The sequence below is a fragment of the Spermophilus citellus genome (assembly GCF_964194105.1).
Source record: "Spermophilus citellus genome assembly, chromosome: 4".
NCBI lineage: Eukaryota > Metazoa > Chordata > Mammalia > Rodentia > Sciuridae > Spermophilus > Spermophilus citellus.
Genome location: NC_138185.1, coordinates 200,118,550 through 200,134,884, shown reverse-complemented (window position 1 = coordinate 200,134,884; position 16,335 = coordinate 200,118,550). Strand labels below are relative to the sequence as shown.

Genomic DNA, 16,335 nt, shown 5'->3' with positions numbered 1-16,335 from the left:
GATTAAGATCCGTGGGATTCTCCTAACCCTCCCTCCCCCCACCCTTCAATAATTGCTGACAGCTGATCTGGGGTGTCTCAGTCAGGGCTGGCAGCTGCAGATGCCAGGCCTAGGAGTCCACCAGGTGGGGCAGGACGGCTCTGGGCTGTTCCCACACACAGGCCCCTCACGCACACATACAACAACCACAGGTCTCCTAGACCTGCCAGCACCTAGCCTCTCCTACTACAGCCCCCTCCTGGGAAGGAGGGCAGGAGGGCCTACCTCTCCTGGCATCCAGCCCTACAGAGTCCACACCCTCAGCACAGCCCTGGAGCAGAAAATGTTCCTAGAGTACGCATGGGCCATTCCTGGGTGTTTCAGATGCTGCGATAATTACTCATGGCCCAGGCCCAGGGCCCACCTCCCCAGCCCCCAGCTCTGTATGTTCAACTGGTCTGACTGCTGTTTGGCAAATTCAATCGCTTTTTTTAACCTCAAAGATTTTGGAAACTCAATTCCCCTTTCTACGGGGCTCCTCTCATCCATGGTAATAGCACCAGGCATTTTCCAAACCTGTAACATAACAGTCTTGGAGAGAGACATAATTACCCCTACCTCACAGATGACAAAACTGAGGCTCCAAAAAGAAGAGAGATCTGCCCAAGGTCCCACAGCTATAGACAGAGATAAGAGTCAATCAGACCTGCCTGACCCAAGGCTCAGGCATCACCCCAAAAGGACAGTGCAGAAGGGAACCCACAGAATATACCATTTCCCCCATTCATTTACAGTTATATAACACATATTTTGTGCCAGGTGCTATTCTAGCACTTTACAAATAAAAACTCAATTCAAAAGCCCTAAGAAAACTGAGGCACAGAGAGGAGCATTAACTTCCCCAATGCCACACAGCAAATGGTGGAGTTTGGACATAAACCTGGCTCTAGAGCCTATGCTGCCTTTCTCCAACCTCAGAGATAGAGGATCCCCACCACCACCACCAATTCTTCCTCCTTAGACCTTTCCACATTGTCACTCTCCTCCTTCTGGGAGTCTGCTTCAAACTTCAAACTTCCTCATCCCACTCTGGGTGGTTCTGGTGTTCTCTTGTGAAACTGCTTTGTGAAACTACTTATTGTGCAAGGACACATTAGATTAGATCACTATCTAGATTCCCACAAAGAACTAAGAGTTCTAGAAGGTTTTTCTAAGCAAAGGCTCAGAGATGTATCTATAGAAATTAATCAATTAAGAAGCAAGAGCTTGCAGGCCTGTAATCCAGCTACTCTGGAGACTGAGGCAGGAGGATCACAAGTCCAAGAACAGCCTAGCAAAATAATAATAATAATAATAATAGCTGGGGTACAGCTCAGTGTAAAGAACCCTAGTACCGCAAACGAAGAAGAAAGAAGAAGAAGAAGAAGAAGAAGAAGAAGAAGAAGAAGAAGAAGAAGAAAAAGAAGAAGAAATAGAAATAGAAATAGAAATTAAGAGCTCTTTATGTTCCCTGGCCTGTGCTGAGCACTATGGTGTCTATGGACACAGAGGACCTCAAGGAAATAACTGTAAAAATGACAGCAGATAAGTCCATGCTGTGTGTTGGATCTGAGTACAGACGAATTTCAAAAGATGTCCGGGGGAGGAGTCAGAAAAGTTATCTTGAAGGAGGTGGAGTTTAAACTAGGGTTTGAAAGCAGGGCTAGGTTTTGATTTAAAAGAAGGAAAAAAACTGTCCTAGCAAGAGAAACTACAGAATGTTTTCCTGCATCCGCATCGACCAGATCCTCAGAAATGAACCAGAGGGAGGAAACACTAGATCGGCTTGTGGTCTTGTTTGTTTGTTTGTTTTGTCTTTCGATTGTCGCTCTTCCCACCGGGGTGAACAATGAAAAACTGCCTCAGGCTGCAGCGTCACGGGGACCTTTCTGGAACCAGAGGAGCGAGCGCTGCCTCGCGCCACCACAAGGTGGCAGAGCTGCTATTCTGCTGCTAATCGCTGCGAGTTAGGATCGGCGTAGGCGAAGGACCTCAGACCCCTCCTCAAACTGGTCAGGGGGCCGGCAGCTGGTGGGCACCGGTCTTCTCGGTGTAAGCAGCCTTCATATTCAGCCTGGAGGTTAGAGAAGAAAGACGGTGTGAGAGGAAACTGGGTGAAGCTGGGAGGGAAAAGAGGGAGACGCATGAAGAGGCGCTCACCACCAGGACCTCCTGCACATGAAAAGATTTTCCAATCAGCAGGACCAGGTTTGTTTACAGGGACTCTGGCCACCCAGCCTCCTGCTGCAATATTGGTTTCCAAGAGTTTAATGCTTATCTTGAAAGTGATCAACTGCTAGTCCAAGACTGGTTCCAGAACAGCCAACTCCCTAGACCAGGGTCTCTCTCTGGACAGCCAGTCCAGCCACGATAAGGAGGAATGCCATTAGCTTTAGGGAGTACATACCTCTCGGCCACCACCCATCCCTGGTGTTATGCTGCGAGCTGTGTATGGCAGTAGATGTGTTAGTGGCATCCTTTAGATGCACTGAAGTCAATATTTAGCCCAAGTCTACATCCTACCAAGTAAGCCAGGCCACAGGGTACTGAAGCCACAGGAACACTTTAGAATCACCTAAGACACAGTTTGAAGCCAGAAATTTGACTTTTATTGTTCCTAACTAGCTGGGCAAGTTTGGACGGGTGAACCAACTTCTCTGAGCCTTGGTTTCCCCATTTGTGAAATTAGATAATAATCTCTGATGTGCCTTCCAGTGCTGAAATCCAGAAAAACAAATGCTCGCTCCTTTGGCCAGAGGATCTAGGGGATGGGGATGGGGGATGGGGGAGCGGGCATCACGAAGAATTGGCCCCAGTCATCTCAGGGATTGCAACTAGCTGCCCAGCAGTGGCCACTGCGGCATTGCCCCCGCACTCCCCCTTCAGGGCCAGGCGGTACACACCCACGGTTCCACAGAGACTTCTGGAATCTCGCTGGATTCCTCTCAGGAATGTTTATTGCCCTTTACATCTGCAAATCGCTTTACATCAGCAACCCTGCCGCGCGATTATTAATCATCACAATATTCCTCCTCCTGTAAGAGGAATTGCGGGGATCCGGACTTATGAAGGTGAAACCTGCCCGGGATTCACTCAATCACCAGGTAACTCAAGTTAATTAAGCGCTTAATGTAAGCAAAGCGCAAAGAGCCACACAAGTCCAATTACTGCAGGGATCAGAACAGTAGGGGTCCTCAAAGAACTCCACCGATACTCCAATTATGCCACGGGGAGGGGGCCCTTAGACACTGATGGAAGACCACTCACGAGCCTGGTGACAGTGCGGCAAACATTACGACCCCACCCCCACAGTTCTCAGGCCAGGGAGAGGAAACTGGCCTTTCCAAGGTCACTTATCCCCCAAGGAGCAATACTGACCCCAGAACCTCGGTCTTCAAAGCTTTCCACTGCGACATGCGCAAGAATTTTAAATTCAAGTGTTCAAAACACAGTTAGGCCGGGGGTGGCTGTTCCCATGATTTCCGAGCATACACAGAAAAAAATTGTGACCCCAGATCACGCACCAGGAAGACCGGACAGTCCCCCAGGTCTGCAATGCACCCTCCACGAGCCGAGCCACAAGAACCGTGGCCCCTCCCAGGGTGCCAGCGCCCCCGCCCCGCCTCCGCTCCGGTTCGGGGGAAGCGGGCCGAGACGCCCGGACCTCCGCCGCTTTCCGCGGGGGCGTGGCCTGCCGGGGGCGGGGCGCAGCGGGAGTCCGGCTCCCAGCCTCCTCTCGACCAGCAGCGCCGCGGCTGCGCCAAATATGGGCAGAGCGGAAGCGGCGGGCAGACGTCATGGCGCCAGGTGGGGGCAGCGCTGCGGGGCCGCTGACGGGAGGCGCTGACGGCGCCTACGTGTCACCGTGGAAACCAAACAGTAAATAGAGGACTGGGAGCTCCTGGCACCGCCTGCCCCAGCGACCTGGCCTGGAGCAAAAGGCCGGAAGCTGGGAAGGGCCTGGAGAAACCTTGGCCTAGCGGACGTATGCGGGGGCGCGGAGAGGGTGCGGAGAGGGTGGAGGAGGGCACGCCGAGCAGAGACAGCGCCCCAATATCCCTTTGGGAGGCTTCTAGGAAGCCAGTTCTCCCTCTGCCCGGCAGCCGGTTGGAGCGGGTCAGGAATGGCAAGAAACCCTCAAGCCACTGCGGAGGGTTTCCATCGGTCTGCAAGGTTGTTGGAGACGTTGCTTTTGCTTTTTTTCTCCTTACTAGTGGCAAAGAGTGCGGGCATTGGAGCCAGGCTGCCAGGAGCTCTACTTCCAGCTCTGCCACTCCAGTTGGATGATGTTGAGCAGATCGCACTGTATCATTACCTATAAAACTAAGGATAATAACAGAAACCTCTTTAAAGAGTAGTTGTGGAGATTATTAAGGGAAAACAAAACACAAATATACACCATCACTGCCTGCACCTGGGACGAAGCACTCCAACCACCTCGCCGTGCTTGGTATACCACATAGTGCTGCATACACTGCTAGGGCATTCCACTCTAAAAAGGCTCCAAGAGAGGAATGCAAGGAGTTGTCAAAGCAGAGCATAGCCAATATTTCTAGCTAAGCATCGAACATCTATGAATGAGGCATTTTTGGCCCCATTGATGCATTTCTATAGCAGTCATTGGATGTCATCAGAGTTTTGAAATTGAAAGGTAGCTTTGAGATTTTTTTTTTGTAAGCCCTCCTCTGATATGGCATGGGAAGCAATCCCAAAGAGGTCTGATCACATAAATACATCTTAGGGACTGATTTTAGCATTCTGGTAATGTAGTTAAGCACTCCGGGCTTTAGAGTCACAAATCTCAAATCTCTCTTATTTAAGCTTTCCTAGATCATTTTCCTCATCTGTAAAATGAGGATACTAATAATGTCTGCCTCATAGGATTGTCGTGAAGATTAAATGAGAGAATTCATTTGACAAGATAATTATTATATGTCCACTATGATTACAAAACAAATATGATCTCTGATTTAGCATTGCCTATAAAGTGCTTAGCATGGCCTGGAACATAACAGGTACGTGTGAAATGTTAGCCATGATGAATATTTTATTCTAAGCCTCCAGGTTCCATCCAAGCATGTGCCTCCAGATAAGCCCTATGAATTCCTATCTTAGAACCTCTGTTGTGCAATTACCGTGGACTTCACCTCCCCCTGGATTCCACAGGCATAACAACCCAACATGTACAACATGGAACTTACCTTTGTATACCCTAAACCTGTTCCTCTTCCTATAGTCACAAAGTCATTGGTGGAACCACAAGCATCCTTGTGTGTCAAGCCTGGTAAATGTGGGAATGAGCTTGGATTCCTCACTGTCCCTCACCTCCCACATCCACTCAATCACCGAGTCCTGACAGTCTTACCCCCTAATTACCTCTTGTTCACTCTCCATTCCCACCACCAGTACCTTAGTTAAGCCTTCACACAACTGAACTAAGTAAATGCTAGGTTCTCTGTGCTCTGGCCACAGTTACCTCTTCTTGACCTGTCTCTAGCCTCCTCCACTTTGATGCTGCAATACTGATGTAAATGAAATCAAATGCAATGTTCTGTAATTTACATCCCCATACTCCCTTCCCTCCCCCACCACTTTATAGTCTAGCAAAACCAAATACATTGTTTTATGAGTCTGTGGTTATACAATTCTAGTCCTCTGCCTTGAATCTTTCCACCCAGCCACTTACAAACCCCATCCATCTTCAAAGCCCAGTTCAGAGGTCACTAGAGACTTCCCCAAGTAGGGTACATCACTCCTTCTTCCATTCATCCCTTGTAACTGATGTTGATTTTTGTTGTTACAGTGTATATTATAATGTTTGTATTTAGGTGTCTGTTTTTCTCTCTTACTAGACCACATACTCTGAAAAGAGGACTGTGTCTTGTTCATATCTGAATTCAACATTTGATAGACAGTAGACACTTAGAAACTGTGTGTGTGTGTGTTACTGTGCACTGAACCTGGTGGCACTCTGCCACTGAGCTACACCCATAGCTCCCCCCACCTTTTTTTTTTTTTCTTTTTGTGACAGGGTCTCACTGAGTCGCCCAGGCTGGCCTGAAATTTATGATCATCCTACTTCAGTCTCCCAAAGAGCTAGGATTATAGGAATGCACCATTGCACCAGCTTAGAATTTTTAAAATTTTATTAAATGAAGCCATGTTTGCTCCACTAACCCCATCTTCCTAAAGTATAAAGATAATAACAGCTAACCCTTCTAGTATACTCCTGCATGCCCAGGAACTGTAATAAGCACTTATACATACCAACTTATTTATTGTATACATCAATATACCAACAGGTGAACACAATTATCATCTCCATTTTACAGATAGGGAGACTAAGATGCAGAGAGATTAAGGAATTTGCCCAAGCTCAAGGAGCCAGGATTCAAAACTAAGTATGTGCTCTGGACCACTCTCTTATATTGGACCCAATTTCTCAAATCCAGATCATTTATTGTATCATCTTGATAAGTTTAGCTATGATTATAGTCACATGATCAACCAAAAAGCCTGTAGATCTGACCATAATTTGTTCTCTAAAGTAAACATGGCAACAACTTAGTTGGAGCGTGGGGCATTTACCTATAGGATAAAGGTGTTGCCTTTTGCTTCTGACCCTTTTAACAAGGCCTTCTTCATATGGACCTGCTTCTGGTGCTTTCTTGTTTGCTGTGCTAGGGACTGAACTCCTGGTCTCAGCATCCTAGGCAAACGCTCTACCACTCAACTCTATCCCCATCCAGGGCCTACTTCTAATGTAACCTACAATTAAACCCCTGTGGATTCTTAGACCTAATCACCTGATTTAAGCAAACACAAGCAGCATGAGCTGAAAGTAAAAAGAGCTTATTAATTAAGTAGAGATGATGGCCATCAGGCCAAGCAGCCTCTTTGGGACAATAGCCAGAGTCCTTTCTGCTCTGCCTCCTCTTAAGCAACTGAATAATGCTTCTAGGACAAAGGAAAGGCAGCTTAGTTTAGTCCATAAGTGGGTGTGTGGAACCACTGAAATGAATTGTGTTGCAACTGAACTGGTTTATATTTTGGATGCTTTTACCTATGTGCAAAGAAAATGGAAATCTACCCAATCAGACCCTTCAGACTTTTGAACTCAGTCATCAGGATTCAATGCACCTTATTCCCACATGCCTTTCCTCAAGTCTGGATATACTTTCAGCAAATTATGACTATGATAATGACATTGATGTTGAAAATGGTAATTTCTAACCCTTATTCTTTCATTCTGATGCAGTCTAAATTATAGGCTTTATCATTTAGCATACGGGTTGCTAGGAACCAATAAACTCAAACAACTTGTATGATAGTCTGAGTATTTTATATCAATTAAAATGAAAAATATTATTTTGTTTCTTTGAAGATGATTATTCCCAGATTTATATAGGTGTCCATTCTGCATTTGATGTTGAAACAGTTTCTCAAACTATAGTAAACCTATGGTTTACTTGTATTTTTTTTTAAACCTTAAAATTCTTTCCCAAGCTAGATAGTTTCTCATCTTAATATCCTAGAACATTTAACAGAAGAGAGAGAGAGAGAGAGAGTGTGTGTGTGTGTGTGTGTGTGTGTGTATTGGGGATCAAACCCAGGAAAAAAAATGGAAATCTATCCAATCAGACCCCTTCAGACTTTGAACTCAGTTGGAATACGGATTCTGATCTGCTTTTCCTCCTGTGGGAATAAGTACCTCTACACAAACACTACCACCTAACTACACTCCCAGCCTAACATGAACTTTTTCTGGGCTGGGATTGTGGCTCAGCGGTCGAGTGCTCGCCTAGCACGGGTGGGACTCGGTTTGGATCCTCAGCACCTCTTAAAAATAAGGGCATTGTGTTGTGTCCATCTAAAACAAAAAACAAAACTTTTTCAACAAAGAGGTATGCTCTTCTACTCTGGAAGAAATCTATGAAGTACACAGTTAATTTTCACATCTAAGTTCTAGCTGGCTCCCTTCACACACTTTTGTAATTTTCATCTGCATTCTTCTATTCAAAAGAACACAGAAGTGATCAAGACAGAAAAGTTCCTATACTCATTGGACTTACACTTTGATGGTAATAGGGCGTAAAATTTTATAAAGGAAAAGAAAACATAGATTTATATTGCACACAGTGATCTTGCTGTGAAAAAACAAAGCAGAATGAGATAGTCAGGGGAGAGAGTATGGGCAGAAGGGATCCTGGATAGAAACTTTAGGTAATTTCCTTAATCATCTGAGAATTTTACTGTGCCTTAGTTTCTTCTTTGTCTATTAATTAAAAATAATATAATTTATTTACTTCCACTCACACATGGAGTAGAAGTAAATAAATTATATTATTTATATATTATATTTTATATATATAATATAAAATAATATATATATTATTATATTACCCACAGAGAACATATTCAGTAACACAGCGCTATGTGCCAGGTCCTAAGCTAGGCTTGAGGATCCACTAGTCAGCTAAACTGGACAGTCCTCAGAAGGAAATGACCTCCCAGCCACTTCTTGGTACAAAATGACTGTTATTAGAACAAATTGTTAAATGCTTCTCTTTAATTTTGATAATTGCACATGATGCAAAGATGTGCAAAGACAATACAGTATCCATAATCCACAATTCTACAGAGATAAATATGTTTTTTTCTACCCTCTGTCTGTATAAAATTATTATTTTTTTAAAGAGAGAGAGAGAATTTTTTAATATTTATTTTCTAGTTTTCGTCGGACACAACATCTTTGTTTGTATGTGGTGCTGAGTATCGAACCTGGGCCGCACGCATGCCAGGCGAGTGCGCTACCGCTTGTGCCACATCCCCAGCCCGAGCCACATCCCCAGCCCTGTATAAAATTAATTTTGAGCCAGAGCGCACTAGCATTCACATTGAACTTGAATTGATCAAGGTGATCCGGGGAAGGCAGTGGAGAAATTCCACCAACCAAGGATGGAAGTGGGGTGTTGTTTCTGGCCAAACAAAAAAGATGTGAAATCCCCATTGCCTAACATCCTATTAGAGTCAGGAATAGAAATTAAAGAATTTGAGTAGAATGCATTTCTGCTTGTAGAAACAGTGTGGAATTTATTCATTCACCCAAAGAGAACATATTCATTAACACTGTGCTATGTGCCAGGTCCTAAGCTAGGCTTGAGGATCCACTAGTGAGCTAAACTGGACAGTCCTCAGAAGGAAATGACCCCCCAGCCACTTCTATGATATATGGATGATTTGTATTAAGGTTTTTAACGGTGATGTCCTGACACAGTTTTTGTTTTGTTTTATTTTATTTTGGCCATACTAGGGATAAAACTCAGAGCTTTACGCATGCTAAGCAAGCTATACCACTAAACTTTATCCCCAGCCCTTTCTATTTTATGAGACAGGCTCTCGGGAAGTTCTCCAGGCTGGCCTCCAACTTGCAATCCTCCTCCCTCAGCCTCCTGAGTGGCTAGGATTATAGGCATGCACCACCATACCCTGATGACATGGTTGTTTTGTTGAGACTAGTGTAAGACTATATATCTTATGAGGTCAAAGTCTTTTCCAAAAGAAAATTGAAATTTCCAATGTCAATCATCTACCGTAGTTGTTGAACCTGAGTCAGGAAAAGAGAATTTGGAAGGAGTCCTTTGGCTAGCAAGAGATGGAATTTCTTCTCTCCACACCATAAAAATGGGATCCGTAGGGAGCTTGGCAGAGTGTCAATCCTGTGGGGGACCCTGTGACCTCTAGGAAGCCTGCTAAAAAGATTCCTTGCTTTAATAAATTCTTGTCAATGGGACAGCCTGGGCTACGGTGAATTAGAGAAAAGTTCTGTCCAGTCTGTCAAAGGGAAAGCAATAGTATCCCTCTGTAGTCAGCATGGGGTAGCCAGAGGCCATTAGTGAGGTCACGTGATGTTCAGGGATGTCCGAGTCCAGCTGCCCTTCTCTATCTGTGAAATTTTCTTCCTTCTTCCTCCTATTATTACTATGCACATAAGGGATGCAGCAGGTTCCCTATAAGATATATACACACACACACACACACACACACACACATACATACATATATATATAATATATATATTATATACAAATACACACGCACACATATCACCTTTTTATTTCCAATTCAAATGTTAGTTACATTAGTGTGTAATTAACTTAGGTCATATTTTTAAACTATAAGGTATTTACCCTTTGAACAGTAAACAATGAGCCCAAGGCAGCTTTCATTAATGCCAAACTGGCAAAAATAGTGCATAAACATTGCGTGATGTAGGAGAGCTCCAAAGAGCCATAAGTAAGTTGCTTTCAAATGTCAATTATCATGGGAGGAGCAGGGGATCATAGGTGAGAACAAGTTTAATAGAACTGTCATTTCAAATTAAAACTTTTAACTTGATCGAGTATGATACTCTGTGACCACCCAGTGATTTTCATTATCACCTAGGCATTAGGAGACTGGCCTTGAAGCTCCCTTTCCACCCGGCATGTGTAGAAACTTGCTCTCTGGCTTTCAGGTTTGGTGCCTGTGTGACACTTGAGAGCCAGGGTAGAAGGGCACAGTCATCTCTCTTTATGGTTTGTACATGTGCGTGTAAGTGCTCCATTACCAGAGGTGTCCCAGACAAAGGTCATGTTCTTCTTTAAGATGATAAAGTTTCTAAGTTAAAACTTATTCACAGTCATGTTGACTTCTTACTGAGCGATTATGTAACTTTTTATTTACAGAATGATCAGCCCTTATTTGTGCTCTTTGAGATCTCTTTTGAATTCTTGGAGCCAGCTTGTTCCTAATGTTAAAGCAACTTCAGAAATCACAAAGCACTTTTTACCAAGGGATAGGACAATAGTCCTCTTTTCCTTTTGAGAATAAAATATGCCAACTAAGTATGTTAGAGCTAAAGACTAAAAAGTTGGGGCTTTTTTAACCAAGTGAAAACTTTTTTTAAACTACTTATTGTTTGTTTTTTTTTTTTAATTAGCAGGACTTTTGTTGATTTATTTTGTGGTGCTGGGGATTGAATCCTAGGCTCTGTGCCTGCTAGGCAAGCATTCTGCCACTGATCCACATCCCTAGCCCTTAAATCTAGTTTTGTTTTGTTTATGATACCAGGGATTGAACCCAGGGGCACTTAACCTCTGAGCCACATCCCCAGCCCTTTTGTATTTTATCTAGAGACAGGGTCTTGCTAACTTGCTCAGGGCCTCACTAAATTGCTGAGGCTGACTTTGAGTTTGCAATTCTCCTGCCTCAGCTTCCCAAGCCACTGGGATTACAGGCGTGTACCACCACACCTAGCTAAACCTAGTTTTAAGAGGCAATTCAACCTGATGGTTTGGACAAAGAGTAGGAAGTAAAGATTCTAATCCCCACAGTAGAATGTTGAGAAAATCATTCATTCCAACTAGTCTTCACTTTGTTCACCTTTAAGGTAGGAGCATCCCTTCACATAATTTTTTGAGGAATACAAAACTTAAAATAGGGCTAGGTAAACCACTTGCTTAGCATTGTGTGAGTACCTGAGCTCAATCAACTGCACCACATTTTTTTTTTTAAAGTTAAACTCATGTATGCAAAGCTTAGCTCTGTTTGCTCAAAGGAGTCCTTTAAGATTAAAACATCTGAATTTAGGGTCGGCACAACTAGATTTAAACATTTCTCCCATTGCTACCAAAACAGAAAAAGAAGCAGAAAGACACAGAACCTACTGGACAGATTTTTGCCCCCAGAGCCAGAAAGCAGAGAATTTCAGCAATGCAATGTGAAGACACATATTTGTAAAATCGCCTCTCCAGTTTCCTTCTCCTCTTTGGTAAGGGATCAGACAGAGGGGTGTGTCCCCCTCCAGGAGCTACCCTTCCTGACAAACTGGTCTCCAATAATACCTTTCAGAATCTTACAAAACTCCCAGAAGGAAAAAGAAAAGAGCACGAGTTTGGTGGCATTCAACTTAAATGCTTTTATTGACAATGTCTTGGAACAATAAGCAAACAATGCTTAAATTTTTCATTCAAATTCACTTTCCACATGTTGAAAGACCTCAAGGTAGAAAAAAATAAAATAAAAATATAAATATCTGAGAATCCATCTTAATAAATAAATTAAAAACACAATAAAACGTTTTCATGGAAAACTGTTAATGTCAGAACATTCAGACCACCTCAACAATGCATGATCAGTAACATTACAATGAACATTGATGTTGAAGAAAAACTACAGTACATGGATATAGCTATTTATTTCTATCTACTAGAAAATAAAGTCGTATCTTTTCTTAGTTTAATATTGGTCATTTCTAATCAGAACACACTATTGCCAGGAACACAGTAGTTATTGTTAAAATCAGCTGCACTAGATACAATTTGAAAATATCCAGCACCAGGTTAATTCCAATAATGAACCCAATAGATTAGTTAATGCTATGAGAAGACTAAGGAGAAAGAGAAAAGAGACACAGACCCAGGCCTGGCTCAACATGCTACTAACTACCAGCTCTCAGATGTGTCACTGGGAACAATACACACTCCATGCGTTTTGCTACATCTCCGGAAGAGGTTAGGACTTGAGTCCACACGTGGATGCTTTCAAGTCCTTGAGGCCCACAGCCTGGTGTGTTTCACGCACAGATAAGGTCCTCCCTAGGTATACGGGAACCCTCGAGGGAAGACGTGTTTCTCGTCTCTGTAATGCACCAACTGGGGCAGGGGCACCTGTGAGTGCCCACTGCCTCCCCTTCCCTGCCCGCTCACAGGGCCAGCAGCGTGGGTGAGCTGAGTGAGTCAGAGGAGGGCTCATTGCTGCTGCTGCCCTTGCGGTGGGCAGCCGCACAGCTGGGGAAGGAGTCAGCCTCGGGGTAGGTGAAGACGAAGGAAGACGTGTAAGTAGTGCAGCTGGGAGTACAGGTGACCACCGGGGTGCACAGGGGCTCCAGCTCTGTGGCCATGGGCCCCATCCCCAGGGAGCCACTGTGCAGGGGCTCCCAGTCTGCTGCATAGAAGGAACCAGACAGGTCCATGTCTGGCACTGAGCGGGCGGTCTCAGAGACGCTGGGCCTGGATGATGCTGGGAACAGGAAGTCATCGTAGGGCTCAGCCTTCAGCTCCATGCTGTTGATGCTCTTGACAGGCTCCACTGATGGCTTGGGCTCAGGGTCATTGAGCAGGGGCAAGGCGAAGGCCTCCTCAGATTCTGGGGTGGCAGCCTCTGGCAGGCCCCCACTCAAATCCAGGGATGCCACAGACATCTCTTCTGGGAAGCCCAGGTCATTCGGGATCTTGCAGGCAGGTCGGTGAGCTGCCAGGATGAACTCCAGTTTTTCCTTCTCCTTCAACAGGTTGGCAATCTCAGTCTGCAAAGCAGACTTCTCATCTTCGAGTTGGTCTGTCTCCTGTACACAGGGGGATGAAGGACAGCATAAGGCACAGTCTTCCTCAAGGGCCTTGCTCCCTATGCCCAATCTCCAACTTTGTCCCTAACTTTTTAAAAGGAGTGACCCAGAGGATCTACCTACCGCTTGGAGGGTATCAGTCAGCTCCCTCCTCCGGTTCCGGCACTTGGCTGCAGCCATCTTATTCCTTTCCCTTCGAATTCTCCTTTTCTCTTCTTCTTCAGGAGACAACTAAAATTTTAAAAAGAACAGCATTCAGTAACAGTGTCTGCCATCACCTGCATTCCCTGGCCCCAATAAAACTGGCTCTGGCAGCTTCCTGGCACCTCTCTAACCTGCAGTTGCAAGCTGGGTGTGACCTGCATTTAAAGTAAGATTCTCAGCAGGGGAACAAAGAAGAGCCCAAGCTAAAACATGAGGTAGGAAACTATCTGGGAAGAAACTAGAGGGCACTTCTTGGAGCAGGACTAAGTGTGACTCTAATGGAAAGGGCTTGGAGGCAGGGTCAGGAAGTGCAGGCAATTCCTTTAGGGCTGCCTCCTCTCTACCGTGTTCCCGCATCTCCACTGCCCCTCCTCTGTCCCCACATATAGAAGAACTCCTCACCTGTTCTACCTTGCCCCTCCTGCCGATGCTCTGCGCTCTGCCGCCTGTCATGGTCTTTGCCGCTCCAGCCCTGGAGTAAGCCCCAGTCGAGGGAGTGGGGACTCCGTAGGGGTGGGGAGCTCTGGTCTGCGATGGGGCCACGGAGGAGACCAAGGTGGGTTGCACCAGCCACTGCAGGTCCGGGCTGGTCGAGATAGCAGTCACTGTGGGGATGAACTTGGCACTGGAGACAGCCAGATCCGTGCAGAAGTCCTAAAACAAAACAGAAGGGAAAAGCTGACGTGAGCGAGCGTGTTCCAGACACAGGTGGGGAGAGCAGAGTTAGTGCCGCCTGCAGTTGGGGGACAGAGGGAGAGAAACGGTCCTGTTATGGACAGCTCATCTTAAAAGCTTCTCATTCTGGATGAAAACTCTCTCCCTTTCCTCCCAAGAAGTCCGCAGAGCAGTGCCTTTCTCCTCCATCCTGCTGCTGCGTTCCCGTTATCCCTCCAGCATCACTCGCTTGAAAGGGGGTTTGTTATAAATATCACTGACGTCTGCGCTGACGCAGGCGCCGCTCCGGAGTCTCCAGAATGAACTCGCTTTTTATCAATGAAACTGCCTTACACACCCGCTCGCTGCACCCTCCTCCTTGAGCCCTCCTTCCTGCTCTAGGCTGCCACGGGAAGGAGGGGATTGCCACTTTTTGCCGCCTCCCGGGAGAATCCAGGCTCTAGTTAGCGAGCCTTTGCTTGGGACACGTTTGCCCAGCTAATGTCAGGGACAAGTCATGGAGTGCGGACCAGAGGATGCTCAGGATGAACCTGCAGCGGGAAAGGGGATCTAAGTCTTACTATGACAAGCGTGCCAGTGCTGCGAACAAGTCCCGAGCTCCCAAGTTAGGGTTGCTCCAATCGCGGCAACCTCCCTCGCTAGCTAAAGGGAGACCCCGACTGTTTTCCCTGAGCATCCCACCCGCTTTTTCCTCCCGGAGACACAAAGTCCCAGGTCCCACAGCGAAACGAAGCCAACTTACCTGTGCATTGACCGGAGAGCCCATGCTGGAGAAGGAGTCCGCCGGTGAATGGTAGTAGGAGAGATTGTCCCCGGCCGGGGAGGCGCTGCTGCAGCGGGAGGATGACGCCTCGTAGTCGGCGTTGAAGCCCGAGAACATCATTGTCACGGTTTGTGAAAGCCGGGAGAGGGACCAAGGGACGGAGAAGGGTGGGAGCTGTGGAGCAGAGCTGAGTGGGAGCGCGGTCACTGCTCGCTCGCTGCGCCGCCGCCGGCTCAGTCTCGGCTTCTCGCTGCTGATGTGGTTGGAGTACTAGGCGCCGCAGCCACCGCTTTTATAACAGCATTTTATGAATGAGCTAATACGTCACTGGCGCAACCACTGAGGCACTCGGGGGGAAGCGCGAGCTCTTGGGTGCCTCTGTGGCCGGCTTGTCACTTCCGCCGCACTCGTAGCCACTTGTTCCTGTCTTCCTATGTGTTCTTATCCTATGAACGTTTTGCATTCCGGTCTTAGGGGTCTCTTGGACCCCTCCATGTGTGGAATTTCGGGGATAACTCCCCCCACGACTACAGTGAGCGGCCGTGGAAACCTGCTGACGCAGATGTCCTAATATGGACATCCTGTAGGGAGGGATTGACGGGAACTGCTGGCTGGCTGCAGCCAACACCAAGGGTGCAGCGCTGGGGGAGGCGGGGGCCCGCAGCCGGGGGAGGGGGGGCGGGAAAGGCGGAGAACGCGAGCGAACATTCGCACCTGATTCAATGCGGACCCTTGTTCCCGGGGTCGGAAGAGACGGGATGACGGCCGCCTCTTTAGCACTGTCCAGAAACTGGGGACAAGTATAGGAGAAACAGGTACTCGGCGCTGAGGGCTTGAAGCCTCTGCTCCCGGACGAATGCGTCCTACCCCCATACCCTTAGTCCTAATTCAATGCAAAATGTGAAATCAGACCCTCAGCCCTCTCCTTGAGTCCCTGGGCTCAAGCAACACTAGGACTGCGTTTTGAAGCAGAAAGTGGAGGATCCAAAGTAAGAATACGATAACCTGCTTTATCGCTGATGTGGGTTCATTCATTCCTTCATTCATTCGTTCGTTTGTTTTCAAGGAAGATAGCGCAGTTTTTTCTTAGTCGTATGTAGAGATATTAGTGTTATTGTCAAATCTGAGACACTATCCGATAAACATTGTGCAAAACCTCGGTGCTAGAATGTCAGAAGGGGTCGTTTGCCTTCTTCTGGGCTGGGGCTGGGGAGTGAGACCGCGGAGTGGGGCCGCAATTGCGTTATCTAGGCAAGTGTCCAATCGAGGGTTACAAGGTGGGATGATA

At 46.4% G+C, this 16,335-nt stretch overlaps 1 protein-coding gene across 1 annotated transcript; it reads right to left on the bottom strand.

The window, feature by feature from the left end:
• Positions 1-11,952: 11,952 nt before the first annotated feature.
• Positions 11,953-15,336, bottom strand: FOS (Fos proto-oncogene, AP-1 transcription factor subunit). Its single transcript, XM_081293179.1, has 4 exons — positions 15,027-15,336; positions 14,012-14,263; positions 13,529-13,636; positions 11,953-13,405 (listed from the first exon to the last, which is right to left on the bottom strand). The coding sequence occupies exons 1-4, from the start codon at positions 15,165-15,167 to the stop codon at positions 12,764-12,766; spliced, it is 1,143 nt and encodes a 380-aa protein (XP_081149305.1). The 5' UTR covers positions 15,168-15,336; the 3' UTR covers positions 11,953-12,763.
• Positions 15,337-16,335: the final 999 nt, after the last annotated feature.

What these genes read in the sequence shown, in the direction of transcription:
- FOS (XM_081293179.1), bottom strand. Translation starts at nt 15,167, where the DNA reads ATGATGTTCTCGGGCTTCAACGCCGACTACGAGGCGTCATCCTCCCGC. An exon ending in GCTCTCCGGTCAATGCACAG is followed by an intron (nt 14,264 to 15,026) that starts GTAAGTTGGCTT and finishes GTTTTGTTTTAG; the next exon opens with GACTTCTGCACGGATCTGGC. An exon ending in TGACTGATACCCTCCAAGCG is followed by an intron (nt 13,406 to 13,528) that starts GTAGGTAGATCC and finishes CCCTGTGTACAG; the next exon opens with GAGACAGACCAACTCGAAGA.